The 27201-nt window shown below is 39.0% G+C and overlaps 1 protein-coding gene across 1 annotated transcript; it reads left to right on the top strand.

The window, feature by feature from the left end:
- The first annotated feature begins 296 nt into the window (after positions 1-296).
- LOC124158151 (muscarinic acetylcholine receptor DM1) lies at positions 297-26584 on the top strand. Its single transcript, XM_046533335.1, has 6 exons — positions 297-484; positions 5950-6120; positions 8403-8822; positions 16371-16641; positions 17855-18082; positions 18991-26584. Exons 1-6 carry the CDS (start codon positions 297-299, stop codon positions 19774-19776), a joined length of 2064 nt encoding a protein of 687 aa, XP_046389291.1. The 3' UTR covers positions 19777-26584.
- Positions 26585-27201: the final 617 nt, after the last annotated feature.

Genomic DNA, 27201 nt, shown 5'->3' with positions numbered 1-27201 from the left:
TCCGCGGTCCGAATCGGAAAGTGTGTGCGGCAGAAAAAGAGTGAAAGAAACATAAATTTTTATTTCTAGCCCTCACTTTTTTTAAAGCAAATCCCAGACTTGGACACACACAAACTTATTATTCTTTTTTTCGGAGGGTCGAGAGAAAAAGAGAGAGAGGTGGGTGAAGAGAAGGTGGGGGCCTTTTCGTGAGGAAGGTGGCCGGGGGCGGGGGAGGAGGTGGGGGGGCCCCTAGCGAGGGTGGGGGGGGCGTGGAATGAACGCGAGCGGCAACTTGAGCCTGGGCGGCGGGGGCGATGTCGGGGAGGGGGAGGGGGCGGCGGGGGGCGGAGGGGGGGGGGCACTACTCCGTGCAGGGGACCGTGCTCATCGCCATCGTCGCCGGCGCCCTCAGCGTCGTCACGGTCGCCGGCAACTCCATGGTCATGATATCCTTCAAGATAGACAAGCAGCTGCAGACGATAAGCAACTACTTCCTATTCAGGTGAGTCCTAAATGAATGAATAAATGAATGAATGAATAAATTTATATTATTTTAAATAAAATTTATAACTTATATTAAATTAAAATAGTGCTGTGCTAGAGTCCCGTCTCAACAGTCGAGACGACACTTACATTTCTTGTAATGCGTGCGAGAGTCTCGTCCCGACATAATAAACAAGAAACATTCGGTTGTAAATTAACAAAAAAGAAGATAATATGATGCGTAGTTTTCCGCGGCGTTGTCTAGATGATGTCTTCATGCTTCTGGGTTCTACCGCGTGGATTTTCTTTGCGACGACAGTTTCTCCGGTATTCCAACAAGGTCGGCCTGAAGACGCCTGTTGGAATACCGGAGAAACTGTCGTCGCAAAGAAAATCCACGCGGTGAAACCCAGAAGCATGGAGACATCAAGAAGATAATATATCCAATTCTGTAGGATTTTTATAAACCTTTTATCAATGTGTATTTATGCCTTATGGTAATTAAGGTTCATGGTTACTTGTCAATTTTGGTCAGTAAAATAACAACAAATGCTTAAAATGGTCAATTTAGATCTTTTATAACAACTATTTTGGGTTTTGAAAAGATATACCATTCCTTTAAATAATCATCTTGCTAAATTATTTTCAATGTCTGAAATAGAGGAGTAACATTGAAATTGTTTTATTTTTTGCGAGGACCTGGGAGTCTCGACGGGTGTCGAGAAGTCTCGAAGGGGCGAGACTTCTCGAGTCTCGTCAAGATTCTCGACCCTGGCGAGACTCTTGCCGCGCCGAGAGTTTCGTTCCGACAATGCCGAGAAATTAAGGTCTCGTCTCAACCGTCGATACTCTCCCTATTCTCAGCCCTAGTCATCTTACTATCCAACCACTTCTATCACGAGAGTGGCCTATATTACAGGATGCGTGCATCTATTGTCGTGATAGCAAAAGTCATTTGAGTATATAAGGAGAGGAGAATAAAGCCTTGATAACTGAACTGGCTAAAGCACTCGACTGATTTTTGGGGGGGTCTGGGTTCGAATCCCGGTATAGGCGAATAATTTTTTCCCCTGTGGAATTTTCGCACAGTTGTACGATAGCTAGATTTTGGCTTCATACCTATGCTGTCACACGTATAAAAGAATGGGGAGCAACTGAATGTTAGATGCTGATTTTATTTCCACTTGGTAAAAGTTTTATCAAAGAAAAAAAGCACTGATTGTCTGTAAGAATTTGGCGACGTCTCCCGTGTTGATGAATGATATATAATTCTACAATACTGCAGGTCAAAGCATCTCAAATAACAAGTGACTCTGTACATTGTACAAAGTCACACACACGGATGCACATACACACCAAGAATGAAATTCACCATGAAAATATCATTTGACTTAGCCGGGATACGAACTTGGATCTCTTGATTACCGGTCAGAATGCTATCTGATAGGAGAATAGCCGTGGAATTTTATGTGGTGGTGTAACTAGTAGCACATCTGAATCCCGGATTAGGTAAATGATTAATTCACGGCGAATTCCATTCTTGGAGCTATTACTACTTTTAGAGGGAATTTTTCTAAAATTCGTGAATGGTAACTTTTAAGTCGTCTTTATGCGTTAATTATGAGTTGCACAGTACTTGAGTAGCGTTTACCTTTTCATGGACGCGACGTTTAACAGTGCCTCTTAATCAGAAGTCCTTCTTTCAGCTTCCTTACCTTGTTTTCCTTATCGCTAGTGTTAATCTCACTCTCTGTGTAAATAGCCTTTCACCAAAATTGAATGTGCGGGTACCAAAATCAGAGGAAAATAAAATTGGCCAAAGATAGTAGATAATATGCTGCATTTTCCCGTGGTCGGAGTGAATCTTGAAATAAGTAAATTTATTGTATATTATGAATTTACCCATTGCCACTATATTACATGATTTGACTTTAATTATCGTTTATTGCGAAATATCCCCTTTACCGGGAATCGAACGACAATACTAACGGCAAAGACATTAAGATGATAGATGAAGGATTAGCTTAACGCTAAGCTGTGAGGTTTTCCTAAAATCGAAGAGAAAAAGGTGTAAGTTAAATATTTTTAGTGAACTTTTGAAATTTATATGAATTATTTCTATTGACGTATGGAATCTTTTCAGGCTCCACCTGGTGTAAATGCGATATATCCATTATAAAATATACACAAAAAATGGTAACCTCCACACTTTGGCGTAAAACTCCTTTCTAATAATATTTTCAGGGGAAAATGACATTTTGTCATAACCATGATCGATAGTGAAGTTTTAATATATATTATATTTGTATTAGAGTATGGAAATTGCAATTTGTAGTTTATATTTTATCATGGATATTTCCATTAACATTAAATGAGAGGTTTCCATGTAGAAAAATCTCCCTGAATGTCACGGTTTTTTTCCTCTGTGAAACCCAAATTAAATGAAACCTTCATTGGAAACGAGCTGTGGCACTGGGGGAGGTTTTTTGTTGAAACCTCTTGTTTTATGTTTCTTTAATTATCCCCTCCCGGGAACTTTGGTTTCTTGCGACCGCGAAGAAAAAAAATTAAATTGAAGAAGTCAGAATTGGGATACTAGGGACATGGGATCATTGTCGTCAAAAACCCTTGGCCGGATTCCGAACTGGATGATAAGGTGTGGCCAGGTCAAGGTGGATTTTTTTCTCTTTTCTCTGTGGAGTCAATAAGTGGACCAAACTCTCGGTTAATACCGGAATCGAATGCCGTCGCTGAGAGGGATGGAACACATTGAGGTGGATTCAAAGGACATGGCTCAATTGAAGGCGCTCGGGGATGTCGAAAAAACATTACGGAACACACGGCAACTCAAAATGAATCCGCGCTCAATTGTTTGCCGCTGGTCAGCTAACATAGTAAATGATAATAGGAAGAGAGGAAAAAAAGAGATAAACTCCATCAGCCACAATTCGCGAGTCCCATTTCTGGGATGAATAGCCAGTTTTCGGGCAACAATGGCCACCCACCCATCTACAACGGCGCACAGTAGTGGACTGAAATCGAAAAAACCTGGCGAAAACCTTGAAAAAAAATATATTTTTTACTGTACGGTAGCTAAAACTTTGCATACTTGCTGCCAATACATATGTATATATTTTAACGTATGCCTTTTTTTATCGGTTTTTTTGTCTTGACAAAATACATGGCCTCATAGCTGAACAAAACTTTCTCGTAAGTTGCCCAAATTAAATTATTTTTCATAATTCAGCTTAAAATAATAAATAAAACTTCTGGTACTCCTTTTGCGTTTAAGAAATTAACCATTAAGAGAAACAACCGTTAAAAACTTTATGCGTTAAAATATAGCACAACTGTGCCAAGTTTCCGTACTAAAAAAAACATTTTTAGAATTTTCGCCTGCTTTTTTCGATTTCCGTCCATTATGCGGCGTCCTTTTTTCCCCATGCTTTGTTCATAGGATCAAAACTGAAGAGAAAAAGGGAGAGATTTGAAAAAAAGAGAATAAATGATAACACTAATGGCTTCCCTATTTGGTCATCTCTCTCCTCTTTGTTTTTGCTTTTTCTAATTTATCCTTGAATTCCGAGCGTTGATGTAACCTGCATCGCTTCTAAAGGTTTACCAGAGTGAAGTAAAATCTTTCATCCCCTTACTTGTGCTGACAAATGCTCGAGTACCTGCACCTCGGAATCATCAACCCAAAATTATAAGCGCCGTAGCATTTATGGCGCACTTGATAATTGTAACCCGTGATGAGCTAATCCTTGAAATATGCATACAGTAGACCTGTGTGCTGTGGTACATGCATTACCAAAACTTTTAAGCATATTAAGTGATAAAGCTCTTAATATCATGGATAACATGTTCTGTGCTATTTTTTTTTTCGTTTTTACTCAAAATTTGTTACAAATTAATTACCAAAATGCAAGATGGTAAAATAAACTTTATTATCTTCATTTACCACTATTTTAAACTGTGTTAAAAAATATTTTTCTCCTTCAAATGCGTGACGATAACAGTGTCTGGTTTATGGGCAATAATTTGAAATAAATCCATTTAATGTGGCTAATTCGCGCATTTTTCTTCATATTTGGCTGAAAATCAATCATCATTTGTCATGTGTTTCTGTTTAGGAATATATTTATTTTTTAGCAATTGGCTGAGATTTTTACGAATCATTGTTTTCAACAGAGTACATAAAAATTCATCTTGGTGATTTAATATTCTGCTATACGGTTGTTCTGCCTTCAAAATGAAAACAGAGGCGCAATTATCAAAATCATGAAAAAACAACATAAAAAAGAGGATAGCATTAGATGCTGAAACCCGGGTCGTGCTATTTAAACTAAATTGTGGAATAAAACAAAGTTATTTTATTTTATTCTATTTTTTTTTAATCATTCCATCCTGGAATACTGCTCACCAATTTGATCTACCGCCTGCCCCACTACCTACTCTAAATTTGCTTAACCACCCTGTCAACTTCTTTCTCACAGTAGCCCGCAATCGAATCCCCACTCTCAGAAACCCTTCATTATATTCTTTTCTCCATCGGGATTTCCAACATAACTCACCGCCGTGTTTTATGTGATTCGATGTTCCTGCATAGAATCTTCGGCGGATCTCTCCGGACCAATGATATTATCTTTTATTTTTTCAAGATCCTCCTCGCCCCTTATATTCCCCAATTCCGTCTTTCCTTCTTTCAATAATCCCTTTTCTACCAAATCACTTACTTTTTGAGCTCCCTGGCTTCCAAATATCCTTCCCTGAACGTCTATACTTCTTCCACTGTTTTGAAAATTCTCCCTTAAATGCCACCTGAACAATTCACCGCTCTCCAACCCATAATCCCCTTTCTTATCCATGATTAAAGCACAAATGGTAATATCCACACTATTTTATTTATCACTTGACCGACATTGGTTTCGACACTTGGTGTCATTTTCAAGGTAATCCAACAATAAACTCTCTCGGTATATATACCCAGGCCAAGGTAGGAGGTTGGGGACATATGGAATTTGAGTGAGGGGAGTGGGAGGGGGAAACAGTTTAGGTGAACAAATGAGTGAAGGCCGAAACCAGGAGACATACGACAAGAGGAGCGTGAAGGTCAGGGCCACGGTCATTACCATTTTTGTGCTTCAATCATGGATGTGTCATTATACCACAAAATTAAGCCGCAAAACGATTTTATACGCCCCTTTCTTATGTTTCTTTTTTTAATTTCTTAAATTCATGCTTTTTCAGTAAATCATTCTTTTTCATTCCACAAAATCTCGCATGCCGCAATTACTTTTATTTATTTTATGCTCTTTAAGCTATTATTTATTTATTGAGGTCAACCAACGTGAAGTGTACTATGTAAAGCCAATGTCAAGTGGCCTTTGTACCATTTTTGGTGTTGAAATAATTACTAAATAAATTTACGGGCGATGATCCCTTAGCCGTGGAAGATGCACTTATATTTATTTCTTTTCACAGTTTGGCCGTTGCGGATATGGGCATCGGGTTGATTTCGATGCCGCTGTTCACCGTCTACACGTTAATGGGCCATTGGCCCCTCGGGCCCCACATATGTGACACATGGTTGGCCCTGGACTACCTCGCTTCCAACGCTTCAGTGCTCAACCTCCTCATTATCTCCTTCGATAGGTAAGCATACATCCTTGGTTTGACCCCTTCGAACAGTAAAAGTGGTTATTATACCACCTTCCATATTTTAGGCTGGTACAAATGTTTTATTTTTGTGGTGCCCATGACCGTAGAAAGCCGTACGATGATAAAGCTATTAGAGTCTAAATCTAAATTATCCATAGCGAGCCAGCAATTTCGAGATCGGTACGCATATTGGCGTAATGAAGAAAAACCACTTTTTATGCATCATTTCATATTCTGTTTTTTTTTTCAACTACAACAGAATAAATTGATGATAAGATTTTTACATACACTTTTGTCTCTTCCTTTGCTGAGCATCAAGTAGCTGGTAGACGCCTGAGGCGATTTTGAAAACCTCAAACAGCCCCATTATTGGTAATTTCTATGATCACGATCGTACTTGACAACGGGATTTGAATTCCCTACTTTTGACAACCTGACAACGGGATTTGAATTTTGTTGCACTACAATAAATATTATTTGGTGCAAAGATAATACATTTATCTTACTTGATTTACAGTCTGCTTTCTATTCTCTCTCGATAAATATTCTTCAAAATTTGAACGATTTCTGAATTTAAAAGTAAGGTCATACCATATTAAACATCGTGTATTCTCTCTGAATTTGGTAGGTTTAAATCCTTGCGTCGCGAAAAATTGAATGTCGTAATAACGTGAAAATTGTTGAGGACTAAAAAATAGCTATCCTTCCCTGAATTCTCGAATTCATCCGTGTAATTTAAGCACAGAAAAGGCCTATTGATTTTCAATTGATTTATTGGATGATATCTTGAAAATAGACGTTTTTCTCTCCGAATTATCGATGTTCATTCTTGCTATTTTTTTGGTGATAAATGACTTTCGATCACCCTCACGTTGAACCACATTCATTACGTCGCCGTTCAAATTAACGCGTTGTGGAAAATTTCTATGAAAATTTTTGACAATAACTTGGCTCGGAAAACGTCACAGAGTGTCCGTGTTAAAGTACGGCTTCTCGTTATTCTCATAATCAAAGCAAAGAGATCATTTGTACCATTAAATCCGACAAAAGGCCAAACGCTTTCCACGAAATTCAGTCTAACTACTGGTAGCATCCAAAAAAATGCGCGTCACTCTCATTCTGTTTTCCAAATTGCTAACATTACATCCACGAGAAAAAAATAAATAACTTGGCAAAGAGGAGAACTTGTTAAATTTTGTTGGGTTTCTTGGGGGAACAATATAGTTCTGAGCAAGGGCGAATCCACGACTTTTTCCAGGGGAGAGAAGGACAAGGGCCTGAAAGGCAAACATTCTGCTCATATTTGAGATTAAATACAATAAATTACCGTACGAAATATTATCTTGATTTTAATGTGAAATTTATAGTAACGAAATTAAATTATTGAGGCTCCGTCATGCACAAAACAAAACTAACGTAAGGAAAGTTCAGCGAAAGGCAGCCAGGGGAAACATAGAAAGGGGGAAAGTGTATCAGCTATGCTAGGGAGCTTAGGATGAAAACCTCTAAAAATGAGGAGAACCATAAATAGGCTATGCGGGGTGTACAAAGCCTTTACAAATGAGCGGGGTTGGAAAGAAATAGGTCTGAAGCTGAATTCACCCTGCTACACAGGAAGAAAGATCATAAATTCAAAATTAAGTATTAAAAAAACCGAAAACAGACGTTTTGAAAAACTCCTTCCCACATAGAGGAATAAAGGAGTGGAACGACCTACCTGAAGTATTTTTAAGATCTTCCCTGCAAATGCGAAAATTTTAAGGAAGAAGTGCTCATAACTTATTGGTTAATTACATAGTGGTTTAAAAGAAAGAGTGTGAAATTGGGTTAATTGGGTCAATGTTCATTTTTAGTTGTATTATATTAGAATTAATGTATTTAATGGATTGTTTGAAATTGGTTTACTGGGACAATGTTAAATTCTTAGTAGTACGAGATTAGAATTAATGTATTATTTTTTACCCTGGGTGTCTTTTCTGTTTCTAAACTTCGTATTAGATAGGTACATTTTTTATTCATGTGTATACATCTAATGCTGCCACCAGGCAATAGCCTACTTGCAGCAATGAATAATAATAATAAAAATAATTGTATTAAAACTCTTTCCTTTTTTAAGCGTCTAGGGGGCGCGTGCCCCCCCCCCCCCTAAATCCGCCTATGGCACTGAGCATTAGACTGAGCACTTAAGCTCCCCCTTTTCCTTAGCGCCCTACTTTGCTTACCGCTTAAACCGGCCCTGCACCATGGTAACATTTGATTTATGCTCTTGTTTACAGGTACTTCTCAGTGACGCGGCCCCTGACCTACCGAGCCAAGAGGACCACGGGTAGGGCGGCCCTGATGATAGGCTGTGCCTGGGGCATCTCCCTGCTGCTGTGGCCCCCTTGGATCTACTCGTGGCCCTACATCGAGGGCGAACGGACCATCCCCGACACCGAGTGCTACATTCAGTTCATCGAAACGAACCACTACATCACGTTCGGCACGGCGATAGCCGCGTTCTACGTCCCCGTGTCCGTGATGATCTTCCTGTACTGGCGCATCTGGCGGGAGACGGAGAAGCGACAGAAGGACCTGCCCAACCTGCAGGCGGGGAAGGGCGGGGGAGGAGGCGGTGGGGGCGGCGGTGGCGGCGGAGGCGGCGGTGGAGGCGGGGCGGACAGGGGCGAGGGGTGCAGCCGAAGGTCCAACTCGAGGTATGACTTATGAATGTTGTTATGTCATCTGAAATGTTGTGCCCACATACAGGGTGGAGAAGAATTGTGTCGCGAAATTTTAACCCTGGTTTGCTGATGCCAGTAGAAACCAAAAGTACGAGTGATGTTTACGTTAACCTTCCTTCGGGCGCAATGGATCTGAAAAGCTCAGCGTGAGTGTTTTTTTTTTCATTTCTTCGTGCCACTAGGCAACATAGACCCTTGGTGCATGTAGTAGCTTTTTGTTTTGACATGCTCAACCTTTGACTTTTCACATTTATGCCAACAGATCAGTGGCGGACTATTTAGCATAGTTATGCAAAATAATGGCACAATAAAGCAAAGTAAAAGCATTATTTCCTGAATAAGTTAGCAAAATAAAAAACAATGACGTTAAAGAATTCAGATACTAAAATATATTGCATACAATAATACTTAATAGCCTGCAGAGCACGTTTAATCGCACCTTGCTGTATCGGTCATGGCCGTATGATGGTGTGTAAAGGGGTGTATACATAGCAAATAAGACATTATTTTAGGGTTCTTTTACTCTTATAATGGTGCTTTAAACTTTAAAAGTTTACCACTAAGCCATGCTAAGAGTTATTATTGTTTTTTTCACATCCGAGCCTGTTACGCACATTGTGCCTGAACTCGGAAAATCCAATATTGCGCCTGACGGACGTTTAAATTAAAAACTTTGTAAATTTCACATTTGATTTTAGTAAGAACTAGTTTTATCGCTGTTTGACATCGTCAAGTTCAAATACAGGATACAGGGAGGGTATGACGTTGTATACATTGAGTCAGTAAGGGTAGTCAAGGTATGGAAGCTAGGAAGGAGGATATGGTTATAATAGGGTAGTTTCCTTTATCAAAGAAAACGAAAGGTATTGATTGCGATTCGTTACCCTCCATTAGTGTATTCATAATATACAAATTATTTGGTATTAGAAATACCGGTTAAACGAATGGCAATGGTCAATTTTATCCTCATTTGAAAAAGGCCAGATTGGCGCCCATGCGATGCCACTCCACGTGACGTCACAGGGACCTAGTTTCTATACGAGTAGATAGGAGTTTTACATCGTCTGAGATTACCAATGCATGCATGAGGCACAGAGCTCAGGGAAACATGTCTTAATAATCACCTATTAAAACTGCCTAAGGTCGGAAAGTTTCCTTCGTTTGATAAGGTATTAATAATCCTTATTTAAGCCAAGCGCTACCTGCTAGCAGGGTACTCTGCTATCTGCCAGCAACCTGCGTCGTATCAGCGCTCAAAGCCTCGCCCCAAGGTCAAATCACACGGCGACAGATGGAGCCAGAAATACGTCACACGGACTTTTCCCAGCATTCCTACTTAGCCGTCGCGTTTTCGCGCGCTTGGACATTTTCACTTTTTATTTAATCGCGTAAAATAGATATCGTCATTTAAAAATCTAAAAGCGTGAAATACGTACTCCAGGAGTAATTATCTTTCGATTTAGGCAATAAATAATAATAGGAAACCACCCTATTTAGGCATACGACTTACAACTACGAGGGTATGACTTAAGTACCACCATACCCTACTTTCTAGCTTCCCCACCCGTACTGAGTCGATGTATATAACGTCATAATCTCCCTGTGTCCTGTATTTTAACCATGTCGCACAGCGATGAAGCTGGTTTTTAAGGCCGTTTTTACACGTTTTACTTGCACAATCTGACGTGTGAACGAAGGCGCAGTCAAAATTGCGTCGTGAAAAGCGGTGAATTGCTAGAACACATTGCGAGAATGCGTGGACGTGAGGTGGCAAACTAGCCCCTGTTCTAATTTCACTCATGCATCCGCAATGCACAATTCCGCATCATTTTAGAAATGAATGCAGTTCTAACCTGCGCAATTCCATGCCCTGCGTAAAACGGCTATTACTAAAATCACATGTGAAATTTACAAAGTTTTTTATTTAGCATAAAGCAATTTCACTAAGTCACGCCTCGAAAAATCAATTTAAAAAAATGATTTTTACGTCGAAAACTCACCATTTTTATGCAACAAAAATTTTAAGCCAAGCGCTCCGATGGTTTATTCGCCGTTAGTGGCTTAGTAAGTCCGATCTCCGACTCCTTTACGACAATGTGGATTTGAGATGACGACACCTTGTTCGGTGAAACCTAATCTGAGATTCTCCTAGGAAGACGATAGCCAATCATTCTAAATAAAAAAATGTTCTGAACAAAACTTGAAGGAGGTAAAATTTTATTTAGTTGACAGAAGAGTTAAGTTTTCTACGACAAATGGTTTTTCGTTAACGGAGAAAAAGTTGCGATTTTATGCTCAATATAACACTCTTTGCAGGCTTAGCTAGCTCTCTCACACAAAGATTGTCTCGTCAGCTTGTTCTATTTTTATAAATACCTCTTTCGTACACATCATTCAAAATCTTAATCTTCTGCCAATTCTTCAACATTAATGTCTCGGGAAATGGAATCATATGAACAGTTATGTCGGTATAGAATATATGTCTCCCCGAATTCGGTGGTCTTTCCAGGTAAAAGAGGCAATTAACTGAAGTACGACCATCTTCCATGGAATTCGGCTATTACAGCACCCATGACCAAGGTCAATAACTCAAAATCGACACATATTGATTTTTAGTCTCTGCTTTTAATTGCTTCCTGCCGCCCTTTTCCGCTGGAAACGATTGGAATTTAAAAGGGTAGCCCCATGCACTGAAATTAACATTGGGCTTGAAATTGAGTCATATTTCAATGGTAACTTTTCCGAGAACCACATTAGGGGCTTTGATTCCATAGCACTCAATTCAGCAATCAAGATCGCCCGTAAACGCTGTTCATTATGAAGTTTGAGACTTTTCTTGGAAGAAACCTCTACCCCCATATCATCACCTCATTTTTCCCACTTTAGGAAACCTAAAGCAAAGTCGTTTTTGTTAATTAAAGTGCAAAAGTTCTTCTTTGAAGGATTTGGGTTAACGAAAATAAATGTTATTTTGTAATACTTCCCCTTATTAGAACTGGAAATAGTTATCGAAAAAGATGACAAACATCATAAAAAGCCTATAATACTATGCATACGTTACTTTTACAAAGATTTCTGCAATCTTCACCACATTTTGTGAAAATTTTGGAAGATAAACTTCACGGTAATTGCAGGTGTTGACGGATCCTGAGGTCAATTTATCAATTTCGCACTTGTAAAAAGGATGGAAAGCGCTAATTATTTTGCTACACATTTCGTACTATGTTTCTATTATTGTCAAAATGCTGTTTTCTGACGGAAACTAGTCAGTCGGTGCTGTACATTTGAAGATATGAATTCGAAAACGGTACTAGTCCACTTTGCAGGTATTTGGGATGGACAGATTTCTTGTATGTCATTGTGGCTAGTAGAATTGATGCAGCGGTCGCAATATGCCGGTCCGATTTTTTTCTACGAATGGATACACTTTTAGGTTTGGCGCCCTAAACATAATTTCACTACCCTACAGGTCGTCCATTTTTAGCTTTTTTGCGGGGAAGGTACAAATATACGGGGCTTATTAAAAGATAAATAATACGAGATTTAATAATACAGGTATACAACTAAACTCACACAACCCGAGAACTAATGTACGTTTTCAGTACACATTTTCGTCATAATAATTTATAATAATATAATAATCGTCATATATTTAAATGTATATTTATTTATTTTTTTCAAAGAACAAGAACTTTCGAACGAACCAAATAGTAAAAAATAATTCCGAAGAGGGGAGCCGCTAATCACGACGCAAAAACTCGTAAAAATACCTGGGCGGACTATTACCGCTAGTTGCGGAAACACGCACTTTTACGTGAGCGGACCATAATTTGATCCAGCTTTAATCGCCGAAGTAAACTCGCTATATCAGTGGCTCAATAACAATATCTCGCCACAATTATCTACATAGAAGTGTTCTAAGAGTGCCAATCCGCTTCGAGGTGGCACATATGGAAAAACAAAAGAAGGGGAAGTTTCGGAGGAGGAATTATTTCGTCTCCTCTTCTTTCTGAGAAGATAAAATCAATTGTTGACTCACTCTTGTTATATTAGTAATAAATTGAAAAAAAGAATCTGCAATTATATTCTTTGCCTGCGTAGTTAAAGCAACAATTTCCGCATGCGATATATCCGTAGACTTCGACTATTTAGGACAGAGTTCAAAGATGAATTTCTTCAACTTCCCTAATAGATCGAATGGAGGCCTCAATACTTGATTGCTCTTTTCGGAGTGCATCGCAGATGCTGTCCTTACGTACGAGTGGAGCGTAAAGGCCTGTTTATACGGTACATTAACCTGTACGAGTTAATATCTAAATGTATGAACGCGTGAATGAACTCGAAAATGCACCGCGTAACCACCCAATTTGTGAGAATACATGAACAGAAAATAGAAAATTTTCTAATTCCGTTCATGCATTCGTAGTTTCCGTTTCGGTCCACCAAAATCGTTCATGCTTTCACACACATTAACTCGCACTTACACAGGATCGTACCTTGTGAACAGGCCTTGAAGGATGCCATATCGCCGGAAATAAGGAAGATAGAAAAGTATTCAACGGCTCAGTTTAAATGCCGTATATGAAAAAAATATTAATAGGTCTATCAATCTGTAATGAGCTGTAGCCCTCTCCTATACCCTCACCTTTGTCGTTCAATTCCTCAGAAGCAGTCTGATTCCTCATCCGCTCTGAACCTCTTCCGGCGGTTCTTTTGGGCTTGAATTAGTTATTTTAGTTAATCTAAATCCACAGCTTTCCTCCAGTTTCTTTTTAATAGTTTAAAGAGGCATTATTCTATTTATACATGTTTTTTTGCTTCTCAAGCTTTCAGTTATTTCACATCCAAGTCGAGCGCTAATTTTTTAACCCTTAAATGGATTCGCTGCGTCTTAGCGGCGCTCGTGTTTAAAAAGTGATGTAAAAATTTTCCATTCCCATGGATCATTTTGAATTTTGCAGTAGTCTATTTTTTCTTCTTTCTTAGTCTACGAATTTTTATTATCATAGCGTGGATAGTTTTAATTTTATTGACCTCTAATGAAAAAAGTTACGTCGTTGGATTTACGGCGCCGAGAATTTCCTCATCGCCACGTCGGGAACTGCAAAGTGAAGTTACCGTGAGTTTATTTTCCATGAGAGGAGCCGCATAAACCTTTATGACGATCAAACTCCAACATTTTTTTCCTTTTTAAGTTTTTTTAGTGTGTTGTGTAAGTTATACAAGGGATCTGCCCTAAGCGGCAGTTTCGGGAACTGCAAAAGATGTGTACGCAGACGAGGCGGGAATATGAGGAGCGTGGTTGGTCGCTCAAGCTTGGTCGAACGAGGTTTCCTTAGCGGATTTTCATCGGTAGGGATGGACCGATGGGCGTATCCAGCAAGGGGCAGCTGCACTCCCCCCCCCCAGGAAGCAAAAATCTCAAATGTGTTCAAGGAAAATAATATCTTTTAAAGCAAATAATTTTAAAAACTAATAAAGAGATGTGACAGTTTCCTTAAATGTTGGTTTCATTCACCTTTTCCATGCTTAAACTTACCTACAACTTGAACAACCATGGGTGCCCCATGTTTATAGTTATAAAGGGTGTTTCAAATAGAATATAGTACGTATTTCGAATGCACATACAGACTGTCCCACAGGTCGTGTGTCATTTTTTCACCTCTAATTTTGGTAACTTCGTCTCGAACAATATTCATGAAAATTGGCATATGTATGGGGAAAGGTCCTCAATTTTGTTGAGTGTAACCAAAAGTTTAAAATTTTGACCTTTTGACCTCACAATGTGGGTCCAAACCAAAATTTTGAATTTGCCTTATGGGATATCTATGTTAAAAGATCGAGATAGAAAGAAATCTGAATTTCAATGACCATGATATCAATTTTTAGGTTTTCGGACACGAGAAAACCGAAAAAAATTTTTTTTACGAAAATTCAACCATTGACCTAGTAAGGTCTCATTCAAGATCAGAGGGGTGGCAAAAAGAATGGCATACCAACAAAGGTGTCCATCCGTAGATTTTAAAGGGAGCCCAAGTCAGTTTTTCGGTTAATGGATCTGTATTTTTGTTTTTTTGACCTCTGTAAAATCCTAATAGTCTTCCTCTGGTCTAATTCTTGCCCACTAGGCATGTGGAAACTCTTCAGCAGGATGACATGCAATTATTCTCTACTCAAGAGAAATTCTGGTCTACAAACGGCCAAAATATTCAAATACCCACCCCTGAAAATTCAATTTCTGTGCCACTCACCTGCAGTCTTATGTAACATCTGCAGACGGCATCGGTCCAAAAAGGTTCTGAGGTGTGGCAAAGATGAATATAGTCTGATGCAGTGGCGCAGCGAGGGGAAGGTGGGGGGTTTGGGGGATAAAGCCCCTCCCAGAGCTCAGACAAATTTTGAAGTTTAATCCATTTTACTCAATTGGATTGATATTACTAATAGAATAGTGTAAGGATTAATAAAATATCCCTCAGAAAGCCGTAAAACTCACCATTTTGAACCATTAATCTTAAAATTCCGCAACTTATTAATCTCGCACCTACCACTTATCCTTGTGGGTATACCATACCCCCACACTCCCTGGTATTAGTTGCACCTATACCCCCCAGCCTTAATTCCTAGCTGCGCCCCTGGTCTGATGGACACCAATCAAATTTTCGTTCTCACTTAGCACAATGCATTTCTTTATTAATTTTAAATTATTACAATGGAGTGAAGATATGTTATCACCAGGGCCATGGGCAGAAAAAAAATTCAAGGGGTTTTGAAGAGAGGTTAGGTTTTTTGGGGAATCCTACGGTGGGATTACCAATGCATGCATGTGGCACAGAGATCAGGGAAACATCTCTTTATAATCACCTATTAAAGATGCCTATGTTAGGAAAGTTTCCTTTGTTTGATAGGGTATTAATAATTCTTATTTAAGCCAACATCCTACAACATAGTGGCGCTCATAGCCTCGCACCAAGGTGGCCTCACACAGAAGCAGCCGGAACCAGAATGATGTCACACAGACTTTTCCCAGCATTCATACTTAGCCATCACATTTTTGCACGCTTGAAAATTTTCACTTTTCATTTAATCGCAAAAAATAGATAGAATATTTGAAAATCTAAATGCTTGAAATACGTACTCCAGGAGTAATAATCTTTCGATTTAGGCATTTAAAAATAATAGGAAACCACCCTATTGCCGGTCAGTTTGGTTATCAGTTGCCCACCAAACCATCTTCTTCCAAGATAAATCTCAGACTGCAATGAGTGCAAAGGTGTTGACGTCTCAAGTCCACATGTTGACGTAGGAGATGGAGGTTGATGGAGCTTACTTAGTTACTGAAAGAGAGAAAAACCCAAATTTGCTCTTCCTCAACAGATGTTTTCAAAGCCTTGAATACATCACAAGTAGTATTTTGCTATTGTATGTCGTCCTTATCTCATGTGCACTATTCCATGTATTGATTGCTTTGATGCATCAATTCGATAATGTCATGTTAAGTAATGTGTTATTACCATTTTACAGCGACGAGGCGGCGGTAGACCTTGGAGAGGAGTGGAAGAGATCGCGATCTGAGTCGAGCACAGGTGGGGGCGTGGTTAGTGGTGGCGCTTCACTCCTGACTGCAGCCACCACGACTACCACAACCACGTCCCTGGGGGGCGGGGGCCATGACGACCCGGATGCCTTCGTCTGCCGCTGTCCCCACCACCCCCAGGGCCTCCCTGCATACACGCCGCCCCCTCCACAGTCGTTCCCCCCCCACAGATTGCAGCCCTATCATCTACCCTCGCCTGTGAGTACATAAATCACAATTTACAAGAATATCTTGTACAGATCATGTCTTCGGGTATCCAATATAAATGCTAGGAGGATTTAATTAAGTAACCGCATGATATTTTACATCTATGAAATTTTTTTAAATTTAAAAGTTACTATGATACATATTTCATTTAAAAGCAAGTATGATAGGAGGAATAAACATGGTAATCTATGGAACTGGAAGTGGAGAGCTTAAATACTAAAAATTGTCACCCCATTCCCCTTTATATGCCTTTGGTGTATGTATATAGGTATATCTAGATATACACACCATGCAATATTACAAAGGTGGCACTGAATTCTGTAACCAGGAAAATTTCAGATTGGGAGGTTCTAGTAATGATAAGTTGTGGAAACTGTTTTCTTGGAATGGTACCAAATGTGGCATGGTCAAGAACAACATGAAGAGAGATGATTGAGTAAGGGAGCTAAGAAGACTTTAGTTTAAATGTCATATCATTGATTTATCAGTATAAATTTCCATCCTTTTTACATCATGTACACGTGACATAATATATAAAAAATTTTCCCTAAACATATTTCATTAGTGCATTGAACAGTTAGACGCACATAGGTACCTAATTATTTAGATTTAGATACAACATACCTAATTATTGAACATTTGAACATGTATTCTCTGCATATGTACCATACAACAAAAAATTCATGCATCAACAAATCAGTTTTAAAATGTCCAACTAGCTCAGTTCACCTTTTATCACACTCAACCCAGAGTATTCTTGTATTATCTTTGTGTATTAAGGCATTTCACTGGTTACATGCAAGTAGCATTTGTAAATTATTACACCCTTCTACTTCCTATCCCCCTATCATTGATTTCCCTCTTCAGTTCACAATAAAGCAAATTCCATTACAGTCTAAGTATACAATATCCAATTCCCCACTACCAAGCCTACCTAGCATATTTCCCTCTAACGCTGTCTTTAATGTTCACTCCATCCAAACCCTCTGTCTCCTCCATATCTCTTCCATAAGCTATCTCTCCTCGCCCACCATGTCTAGCACATCATCATTCCATTTCCTCTAGGCCCACCTCACCTTCACCATTCTCCTAAAGACTCACATTTTAAGCAGCTGCAATTTGCATACCATTTACATAAAATTCTCGCAAGATGTATCATACTCACACTCTGGTTTCCATGTGCTTGTCTCGCCTCTGCGTGCAGAGTGACTCTGGTGCTCCTAGGAGAGGCCTTCCCTTCTTCTCATGGCGGCGTTTCCGCGAATGGCTCTTATCCTTATGGGACCCTGACGATGACGAAGACCCCGTGCCGTGCCCTGTGCCACCCCTGCCACGCAGCGTCACTGAGAGGTCAAGGAGGCCCAGGGGCAACATCATCGAGCAGCTCAGGAGCCACTTCTGGGGCAGAAGGGGACACCGAGGTCGCAGTCAGGTCAGTCACAGCCTTGATCTACAGGCTTCTTCAAGCTTCGCTGTGTGATTAATCCTTAGCGCTGTACTTCAATATGTATTTCCTTCTTTGAAAACATGCACTTGAAGCTGATTATCATTCAACCTTATAACCTCATTCACAACAATTTTTCTTGCTGTAACTACCCAAACAGCACACTTTGTGTAATACACATGCATTACAGCTGTATCACGTGTAATTCACATGAAATACAGCTGTATTACATGTGATACAGCTGTCTGGGTGATTTCAAGTGTGCTGTCTGGGTTAGCTTAACTTCAGGGGCAAGAACCTGAGAAGGGTCTTTGATATATTTATGTCAGGTATGCCCCACATATTTTTTTAGGTTTTCTGGGCTGCTGGGGATACGATGTCATTGACATCTTTTGCTCCATGTTCTTCACGTGTGCTACCCTGAGTCAATGACTAGAGTTTTTAACATTACCTATAAGGTTTTTAATGCACCTTCAGCAATATTTTTTTAGAACTGATAGAGTTTTTGATTGGGCTAACTTAGACTGGTGTAAGATCAATTGGCTAATATGTAGTAGCATTTCTGAATATCGGCCTCAGGCATTACTAAAATTTGATCCAATACCTTTCGTCTGCCTTGCACCTGACCCTCTTCACTCAACATCTGCACAGGACCACACCATGCTTTACTTCCATTCGTATGGAACCTTTGACATTCTAATTGTTCTTTCAATAATTTCTTAAGTCATGAAAGAAATCTTCAGTAGGGTAATTTACTCAGGCAAATCTGAGATACATAAGTGAGTTCATAGGAGTCTAGTAGGAGCATTGACCTCAACTGTTGCTCACGTTCCATGTCTTGTTTATCTTCCAAATCCTCCCATATATCACATGGCCCTACTGACTTACGGCCGCAGGACCCCTCATCATCGGGTGCTTGCGGGGACACTGTCTCGGAGCCTGGCTCTGCGACGCCCCTTTCGGCGGACACCCCGCTGGCCTCGTCCGTTTCGAGGGCGACCTCGCTCAACGTCCTTCGGCCCTTCGACCCCTGCTGTCCCCCGGCCACCCCTACGCGCCTCCCGCCACCCCCACCACCACGCCGCTGCGCCTCCACAGACTCCGTCTACACGATCCTCATCCGGCTGCCGTCGGAGGGCAACGATTCGTCTTCAGGCGGCGGGGCAGCCATCCGCATGCTCCCAGACTCGGCATCTGCCCGGGGTGCATCTCACCTCCTACCTGCCGCGCCCTCAGCCTCGTCCATTCCCGACCTGAGCCTCCACCCGAGGGGTCCATTGCAGGCCCGGAGGCCATCGTCGGCACACCCCACTCCGAGGCACACCCCAAGGGGCGGGGCTGCTGTGGTCCCGGCCGTAAAGACGCGCAAGAAGAAGAAGACGCAGGAAAAGAAGGCGGAGAAGAAGGCAGCAAAGACGCTGTCGGCCATCTTACTAGCGTTCATCATCACTTGGACGCCGTACAACATCATGGTTCTGCTCAAGCCACTCACGGCCTGCACCAAGTGCATACCGCAGGAGCTGTGGGACTTCTTCTACTACCTCTGCTACATCAACAGCACGATCAATCCGGTTTGTTATGCTTTGTGCAATGCGTCGTTCCGAAGGACCTATGTCCGTATACTCACCTGCAAGTGGCACAATCGGAACAGGAGTGCGGTCAACAGGGGATTCTACAACTGATAGGGGGATTGATTCAAAGAAGGGCAGAGAAAGAAAGAATAACATGACGAGTTTCCTCCGGGATAACCGCTTTTTTTCCGTGTGGGCCTCTTTGAATCTACAAAAATCCAAAAAATCCGTGAATCCTGCACTCCTGAGCTGTGCATGAGTGTAAAAGTGCTAATCTTTCCCATTTTTTTCCAGAAAAATAAAGAGGGCACTTCACTGGGGCATTGATAGGAGGAAGAAAATGTGCATGACTACAGGTTTTAAGGTGAGGAGGCGTGGAAATTGTTATTTAGTGGTTCTTTTCTTCAGTGTGAAAAAAGTGATGATGTTGAGCACCGGAAAATCTTGAAAAAAAGCCAAGTTCCCCCAAATAATTACCTGTCTCCCATAATGAGGGCACCATTCAAGCAAGTGTTTTAGCATTCCAAAGTTGCTGCCAAGCAGTTAACTCATTTTTGGATGAGATGTTTCGGCTCCGAAGGTGAAAACCCCACTATTCCTCTATCCCTTTGTGATGTCATCTTTGCCAATACCCCAGGATAACCATTCAATGTACACACAATCCCCAACCCCTACCAATGTTCCCCAATGCCATTCCTCGAAAACAAAATAATCCCTCTACAACCCTGGGAATCATATATTTTTGGCACTTTGCCCCAACAGTTTCTTAGCCTTCACAAGTGGTTAATACTAAATTCAAGACTCCATTATATTTCTATGATGGATGAAACAGGGCCTCTATTCCGTAACAGAGAACATTTAAAAGAGGACTGCGGTCAATAATCGAGAGAGACTTTGAGGAAACCATTACTCATAGGTTATGTAAATGATAAATGCTACAACAATGATGAAGTTAAGGACTTAATTGTGTAACTTATACCTTCCATAAGCATTTGCAAGCCACTCGGCCGCTCAAGTATCCCTTTTTATTAGCCTTCAAACCACAATGCCGAGCGGTGAGTTTGCTTCAAAACAATGAAAGGGCACTACCCATGCCAATAATTCAAATATGTAATAGCTCTAGCAGTTCAGGAGCCAACCCCGCGGACATCCATTTGAAATTGAAGCTGCTTGTGGAGTTATGTACACAGATATATATTATATATATATTTTTAATGGTAAAATTCACTTTGAATCAGAAAATATATTGAGTTTTGGCATCTAATTCAGAGGTTGTGAAATACATAGGGTAAATGGCTTTTGATGAACACAAGTAACTCCCTCTGAAACAGATGGAAGGAATGTGCTGTTGCAAATTCTCTGAAAAGTGCTATGATCTCGTCGTAGTGACTGCGCAGTTCAAAGCATGAGCAATTGCAGGTGTCTCTAAATTTTAGCATCTACTCACGACAACCTTAAATGTGAATGCAGAATTTTACTTGATTGCTGGTGGAGAATCATAAACGTAAAAAAATTGATGAGAACATTATTGTGTGGGGAACATTGTCATGTGTCTTTAATAATCCAGTTTTAATTGCATTTAATCCTTTAACTGCGGGAGCGTCAAAATTTTGTTGCCATTGCATGTGGGGCATGAGCGGGGAAGATATTTTCCCGTCAACCCCGGGCGTGTGTCCAGCAGGTAGTGGACCCTCATAATCCAGGACTGCCCACCCTACCCCCTGATGACGGACCATGAATATAATATGTCCTTGGTAATTATGCAGGGACGGAAGACACACCACCGATAGTATAAGAAAGAGAGATCAATGCGTTCAAATTAGTTTCCCCGGCTAATGGACAACAACAAGATAAATAAATTCCTAGGAAACGCAAGGATTTGTTGGAATTGTTTTCATCATGAATGCACCGCGGAGAGCAGGGAGCTCTCTCTCAAAGAAGGGATTAATCCGGATAGCGCTCCCTGTGGTGAGGGTGCCTAGTCCTCGAAAGATGCCTTTGTGCTCTCTGCCATTAGGTTTGGCCGAGTTCAAGCAACCGCGAAAAGGATGGCAATAAAATCTTAAGGAAAGGCTGCCAGTGGTAAGAAAATCTGGTCAAACGTTGAAAAACATTTTCCCCACACTCACCATGCAGTCCGTTCCAAAACGTTCCCGCAGCCAAAGGGTTAATAGGTGTACAACATAACAAATTTTGCTGAAAATATACAAAATTTATTTCATGATATAACAAAGGATATTCAAGAAAAATTTTGTCCCAGGAGAGAGGGGAATGAAATTCAACTTTTAATTCATAATATTTTAATCTTGGTTGTGGAAAGTTATTTAAAATATGTTGCATACAAAACTGTTATATTTACTTCAACTACTGGTTGAGAATCAATAAGAGAGAAATTGATACTCTAGCGTTCATTAGAGGTCTCATCAAAAACATTTTCCGAGTGCTAATGAAATAAGTTAGCTGCATAAAGTTGTTCATTGAACATCGTTACCGTGGTTTCATGAACTCAAATAATTGGAAAAGGAAAATGCTATTCAAAATTGTAAACAACCACGCCAATACGAGATGATTGAAATAAGTTGAAAAACTTGTCAACATGATAAATTTTTATTATCCTTTTGATGTGGTAATTCGTCGTATTGTATATCGCATAATGAAGATATGATACAAAATGTGTATGCTTTATATATGTTATGTATCATGTCTTGAATTATACTGCAGAGATAAAAACTGAGCAAGTGCACATCATCACTATATTCTTCCACAAGCAAACTTTTTACGTGCCCATTTGCATGTCTTTCCGTTATAAATTTCTCAATTCACACCTCATTGATATTTTTAGCCTTATATTAACCCAAGCTCAACCAAGTACCTGCTCGTATTGTCCTACCAGCTGAACTTCTGTCTTCCAATGTTCTTAACTCAAAATATAGAAAAAAATTAATGTTCTTAACCAAAGCTCTAATAATCAGGAATATAGGAATTGAAATCAGAGTGCAATCCTTTTTGTCAGTCAACAGGTCTAATGAAATGATAAATTGCCTCAAAATATCTCAAAATCACACTTACATCTTGAATGTGTTTTGTACTGATGCCATAGCAAAAATATTTTCTCATGGCTTTGCATATTATTTGTGACCAGTGTAAGGGTTAAGAGGTCACAATTATTATTTCATCAACATTCTCGAACAACCCACAGTTGTCATTTGAGGTGGGTTTTTAAATTCATCACTTTAGCAAGGACTAAATCTGCATTGTCTTGAAATGATTAAAACAGATTAATCAAAGGCCTACGTGTTAGTGATAACCATATTTTTTCCATGAAATGGAAATGGTAATCCTTATGACCAAAATCCATGAAAGCATTGGTTGGTTGCAATGTCTAAATTATTGTACTCAAGTGTGTATGTAATGGGATCCTGATTTAAGGTATCAAGTGTACAGTTGAGTAAAACACCATGAGCATTGGGCTTAAGAGTCCAATTGTGATTTTTAACAATTATGTGGCATTGTTCGGCATGCCTCTCCTAAACTTAACAAACATTTTTTAACGGCGAAGGGAAAAACTGTCACAAGAACGTGAAACATTTGAAAAAATATATCGAAGCTCCAGAAAATGAGACTGATTAAAATTATAGGAGTTTTATTGATATGGAGGTTTTGACAATCACGAAAAATTTCAACCTCAATTTGACGTTTCCCTTCTCTCGGTCAAAATGAACACCAATAAACTTCCCAGTGAGTTCACTTCATCCACTCTCATTAGCCCTGAAATTTATATGGAAGGAATCAAAATGTGTTTAATAATGTGTGTCCAGGGAATGAAACCACAGGATAATATTTCTGTTGAGCATCTGTTTTGAATTGTCCGCAGTTGCGGAGCCAGGGAATTTGAGATTTTATGAATAGAGTGTAAGAATATTTGGGTTTCAAAGCCAAAAATTGTCGCCGTGAACTCTAATTAAAATGACAATAATGGTTGGAGAGTCAAGGATATAGAAATCACCCATACCCTCCCATTCCTCTTGCATGAGGCATACATCAGATCTAAATTTTTAAGGCTGACTGGGAACATTAGCATTCTAAATGAGTGAATAATAATTTGTCGCTTAAATCTGCTATTGCTGCAGAAGCTCAGTGAGTACTAATACTTATGTGGTAATGGACTTTGTACTTTTAACTTATGACTGTAAAAGGTGGTCAAGTTGACAGTGAGCTTTGATAATTCCTTCCCTTTACTTACTCTTTTATATCTTAAACCTGAATTTTCCCATTTTTATTCCACCATATTGCTCTTTTGTTAGTTATTCGTCATTAATTTACAGATGTTCGGCATAATTACTATAGATAAAAAAAGTGGTCATGGCTCACCCCTGTATATAAATCAAATTATTGATGGAAGTGTCCGATGGAACCCAAAATTACAAGAAAATATCATCTTAATATACATCTGCATTATTCAAATTATATTATAGAATGCTCTATTTGTTCTCTGAAATTCATAACTTAAAAAGAATTATCTGCATTACTCATGATTTTCCTGCAATCAGTGATATGCTTTTCCATATTCCAATTAATTATTTTCCTGAAATGTTAAGAAGCTTGCTCTAAAGAAACAATTATCTCCAGAAAGGTAACTGCACAAAACTCTGTAAAAACCTTTGGGCTGGAAGTATGAGTGTAAAGATATGCAAATAAGAAAAGAAACTACCAGTTGAGGGGAAACGATTTTTTTTAGAAAATTTTAGTCTTGATGTCATAGAGCCATCTGTTTAATAAATTCACAATTAATATTATCATAACTGCTTATGTTCTGCGTATTTTTCATACATTTATCGTCTCATTATTTGACTAAGAATTTATTCCATGCCTAAGCATCTTTTTTTCAGTCAACTGAGTTAGAACACATTTTATATATTTCTTTTTCGGAATGAAAACACCTCCTGCTAAAGAATCCTTCAAAAATTGACCTGATGAGGCAGTGAGCCAGATTACAATGTTATTAAACGACATATTTAATTTAACTGCACAGTACCGATATGTAACTGAATATGTACTTCACATACTTATTATACCCTGTAAGCCAAATGACCTCTGCCACAAAATGACTCTTTATACACACATTCCCAGCTTTGCCCTGTTATATGATTTCAAATTTTAATTGGTGAGCTATCAAAAGGTATCTTGAAGTTTTTTGGCGCATGTTGAGCCGCACCATAGTTTTGGCCTGGCAGGAAACATATTGACAAGAAAAGGTCTTGAGTAAAAGCGCTAATTCTACAATTTTTATTGAGTCATACAAACATTTTTTCATTAAAATGTTTGGATACGTCAATCATCTGTCATTTTAATGCCAGGGAATAGTCAATGTTGAGTTTTCATTAATGACATTTCATTCTGACAGGTGAAAAAAACAATCCTTGATTTTTTTTACGTTTTCCAATTTCTTATTGCATGCCATCTAATAGCCAAGGCAAAGGGTTCAATTCACTTGCAAGGTACATACCTAGACCTAATAAATTCAAAATTACATTTGTTATCAATGGGCAAAAAATCTTTATACTTTTCATAGAATGTGATTCTCATCAGCACATAATTTTCATGAAAAAATATTTCACCCCTGGCACAAGAAATCTCAGCATAATGGAATCATCCTAATGAATCTAACAATTTACTGTTCATTATGCATAAATTAATTTTGTGTTACAACGTAATAAAAGTGAATTTTTAGTGTGTCTCCATCAAGGAAAATAATTCAAATAATGATTATGAGTATTTGTATGTGGACTTGGCTGTTTCTCAATAAAGACAGTCTGTTTCTTGAGCAGTATACTTATGAGAAAGCCAAGATATAGTGATGATATACAACACAGGGATAGCCATTCTTTTTGGTGTGAAATCTTACTTGATAACGATTAGCATCAAGATCAAAGAAGAAATGAAGAGAAAAAAAACTGGTGGGAAGAACAAAAGCTTAAAAAAAAAAGCAAGTCATCTCTTTTGTGCTTGTCTGTGAACTAATGTGGAATTTTTGTGTCTCCGGTGTTGAGAAAAGCTGTATGTGTGAATGTCTTTTTAAAAAAAAAATTTGCTGTTCCTTATGTCTATGAAAAATTTGCGCATTCATTTGAGGTTGTTTGCCAATTAATAATAAAAGTATTTGTGTCATGAGGCCTGTTGCCAACCTAACAAATCTGCAAGAAAACCACTTCAAAACTTTCCATTGTTCCCAGAATCCTCTCTTTGTTCAAGGAATTCATCGTGAAGTAAGAAAAAAAAAAATGATTAATCTACTGCCAGAATTTAAATCATGATGTTATTCTTGTAGGCAGCAGTGGTAACCTTGACTCACACCATTACAAAGAAAAGGTTTGTGCACAACATCCATTTGGCAACAGAATGTATGTTTGAAGCTTACATATGGTTGCATTAGCAATTGTAAACAAAAGTTGAGTAATTGGTCCAGCTTAGATTTGTCTGCATTTATCATGGAAAATGACTTAGAATGCAGGAGCTTTGTTATTTTAAAATACTTTTAAATTGCTCCTTAAAACAGCATAAATAAGTGTCTATAGAAGAACAGTGGGCGTCCTGTATTAACCTAGAAAGTGTATGTTGCATTCCCTTTCCTATGAAGCTATCCTACACCCAAGGATTTGGGCAGGCAGCAACACGTTGGGTTGTCTAAAAACAACATACTAGAGACAGTGTGACTGAATGGATAACTGAATCAGAGTGAGTGGTTGAATATAATTTGTACAATGGTCATATTGGTAGATGTGTTCCTGACTAGAGTGCGAATTAGTTTGAAAAAATGAGCGCACTGAACAAACGACGCACACTAGGTACAACATTTTGTAATTAATACATAAAAAATGAGTTTGTAAAATGATGTTAATAAAATTTTTCTTTAACATAATGCATAAAATAGACTTAAATTTAACATTACCCTTCTAAAATATCTATAAGACAATAAAAAATTTCTACCTTTCCTGATCCTTGCCAAAAAATGGTCACGAAAACTGGCGATTGCTGTGGAGAATGCATGCATATGAACAACTGCAAAAAAATCTTTGACCTGGAAGAATTTTAATACTTATAAATGCTAAAAAGAAGCTTTATCTAAAATTTCACCAAATATAATAAGTATTTTCCTAAACAAATCAAAAATTCCTGCACCTTCTCTGGCAAGTAAGCATCTTTCTGTTATGTACTCCTATTTCAGCCTTAAAATTTGAATAGTGGTGCACGCTATTTATATCATTCCTCACTGTATTAAGTGTCATGCTTCTGAGCCAGTTGAAAATGAGTAGCTATAGCTACTATATATACTTCATATGTTTGGCTCAGAGTTTAATAAAGTAACCCACAATTCCTTTTTTTAAACCTGTAGCCAGCGCACATATTAAAATGAGGATTTATGACTAACTTAATACTATCCTCTTCCACATAACAAAAGTTGGTTAATTGAAATTCTGTGGTAAAATGAAAGTAAAAGCTCATGTTAACCACTGAAGCATATAACACGTGATTATT

The sequence above is a fragment of the Ischnura elegans genome, chromosome 4, assembly GCF_921293095.1.
Source record: "Ischnura elegans chromosome 4, ioIscEleg1.1, whole genome shotgun sequence".
NCBI lineage: Eukaryota > Metazoa > Arthropoda > Insecta > Odonata > Coenagrionidae > Ischnura > Ischnura elegans.
Note: the sequence above shows the minus strand (reverse complement) of the source record. Positions and strands in the feature narration are given on the sequence as shown.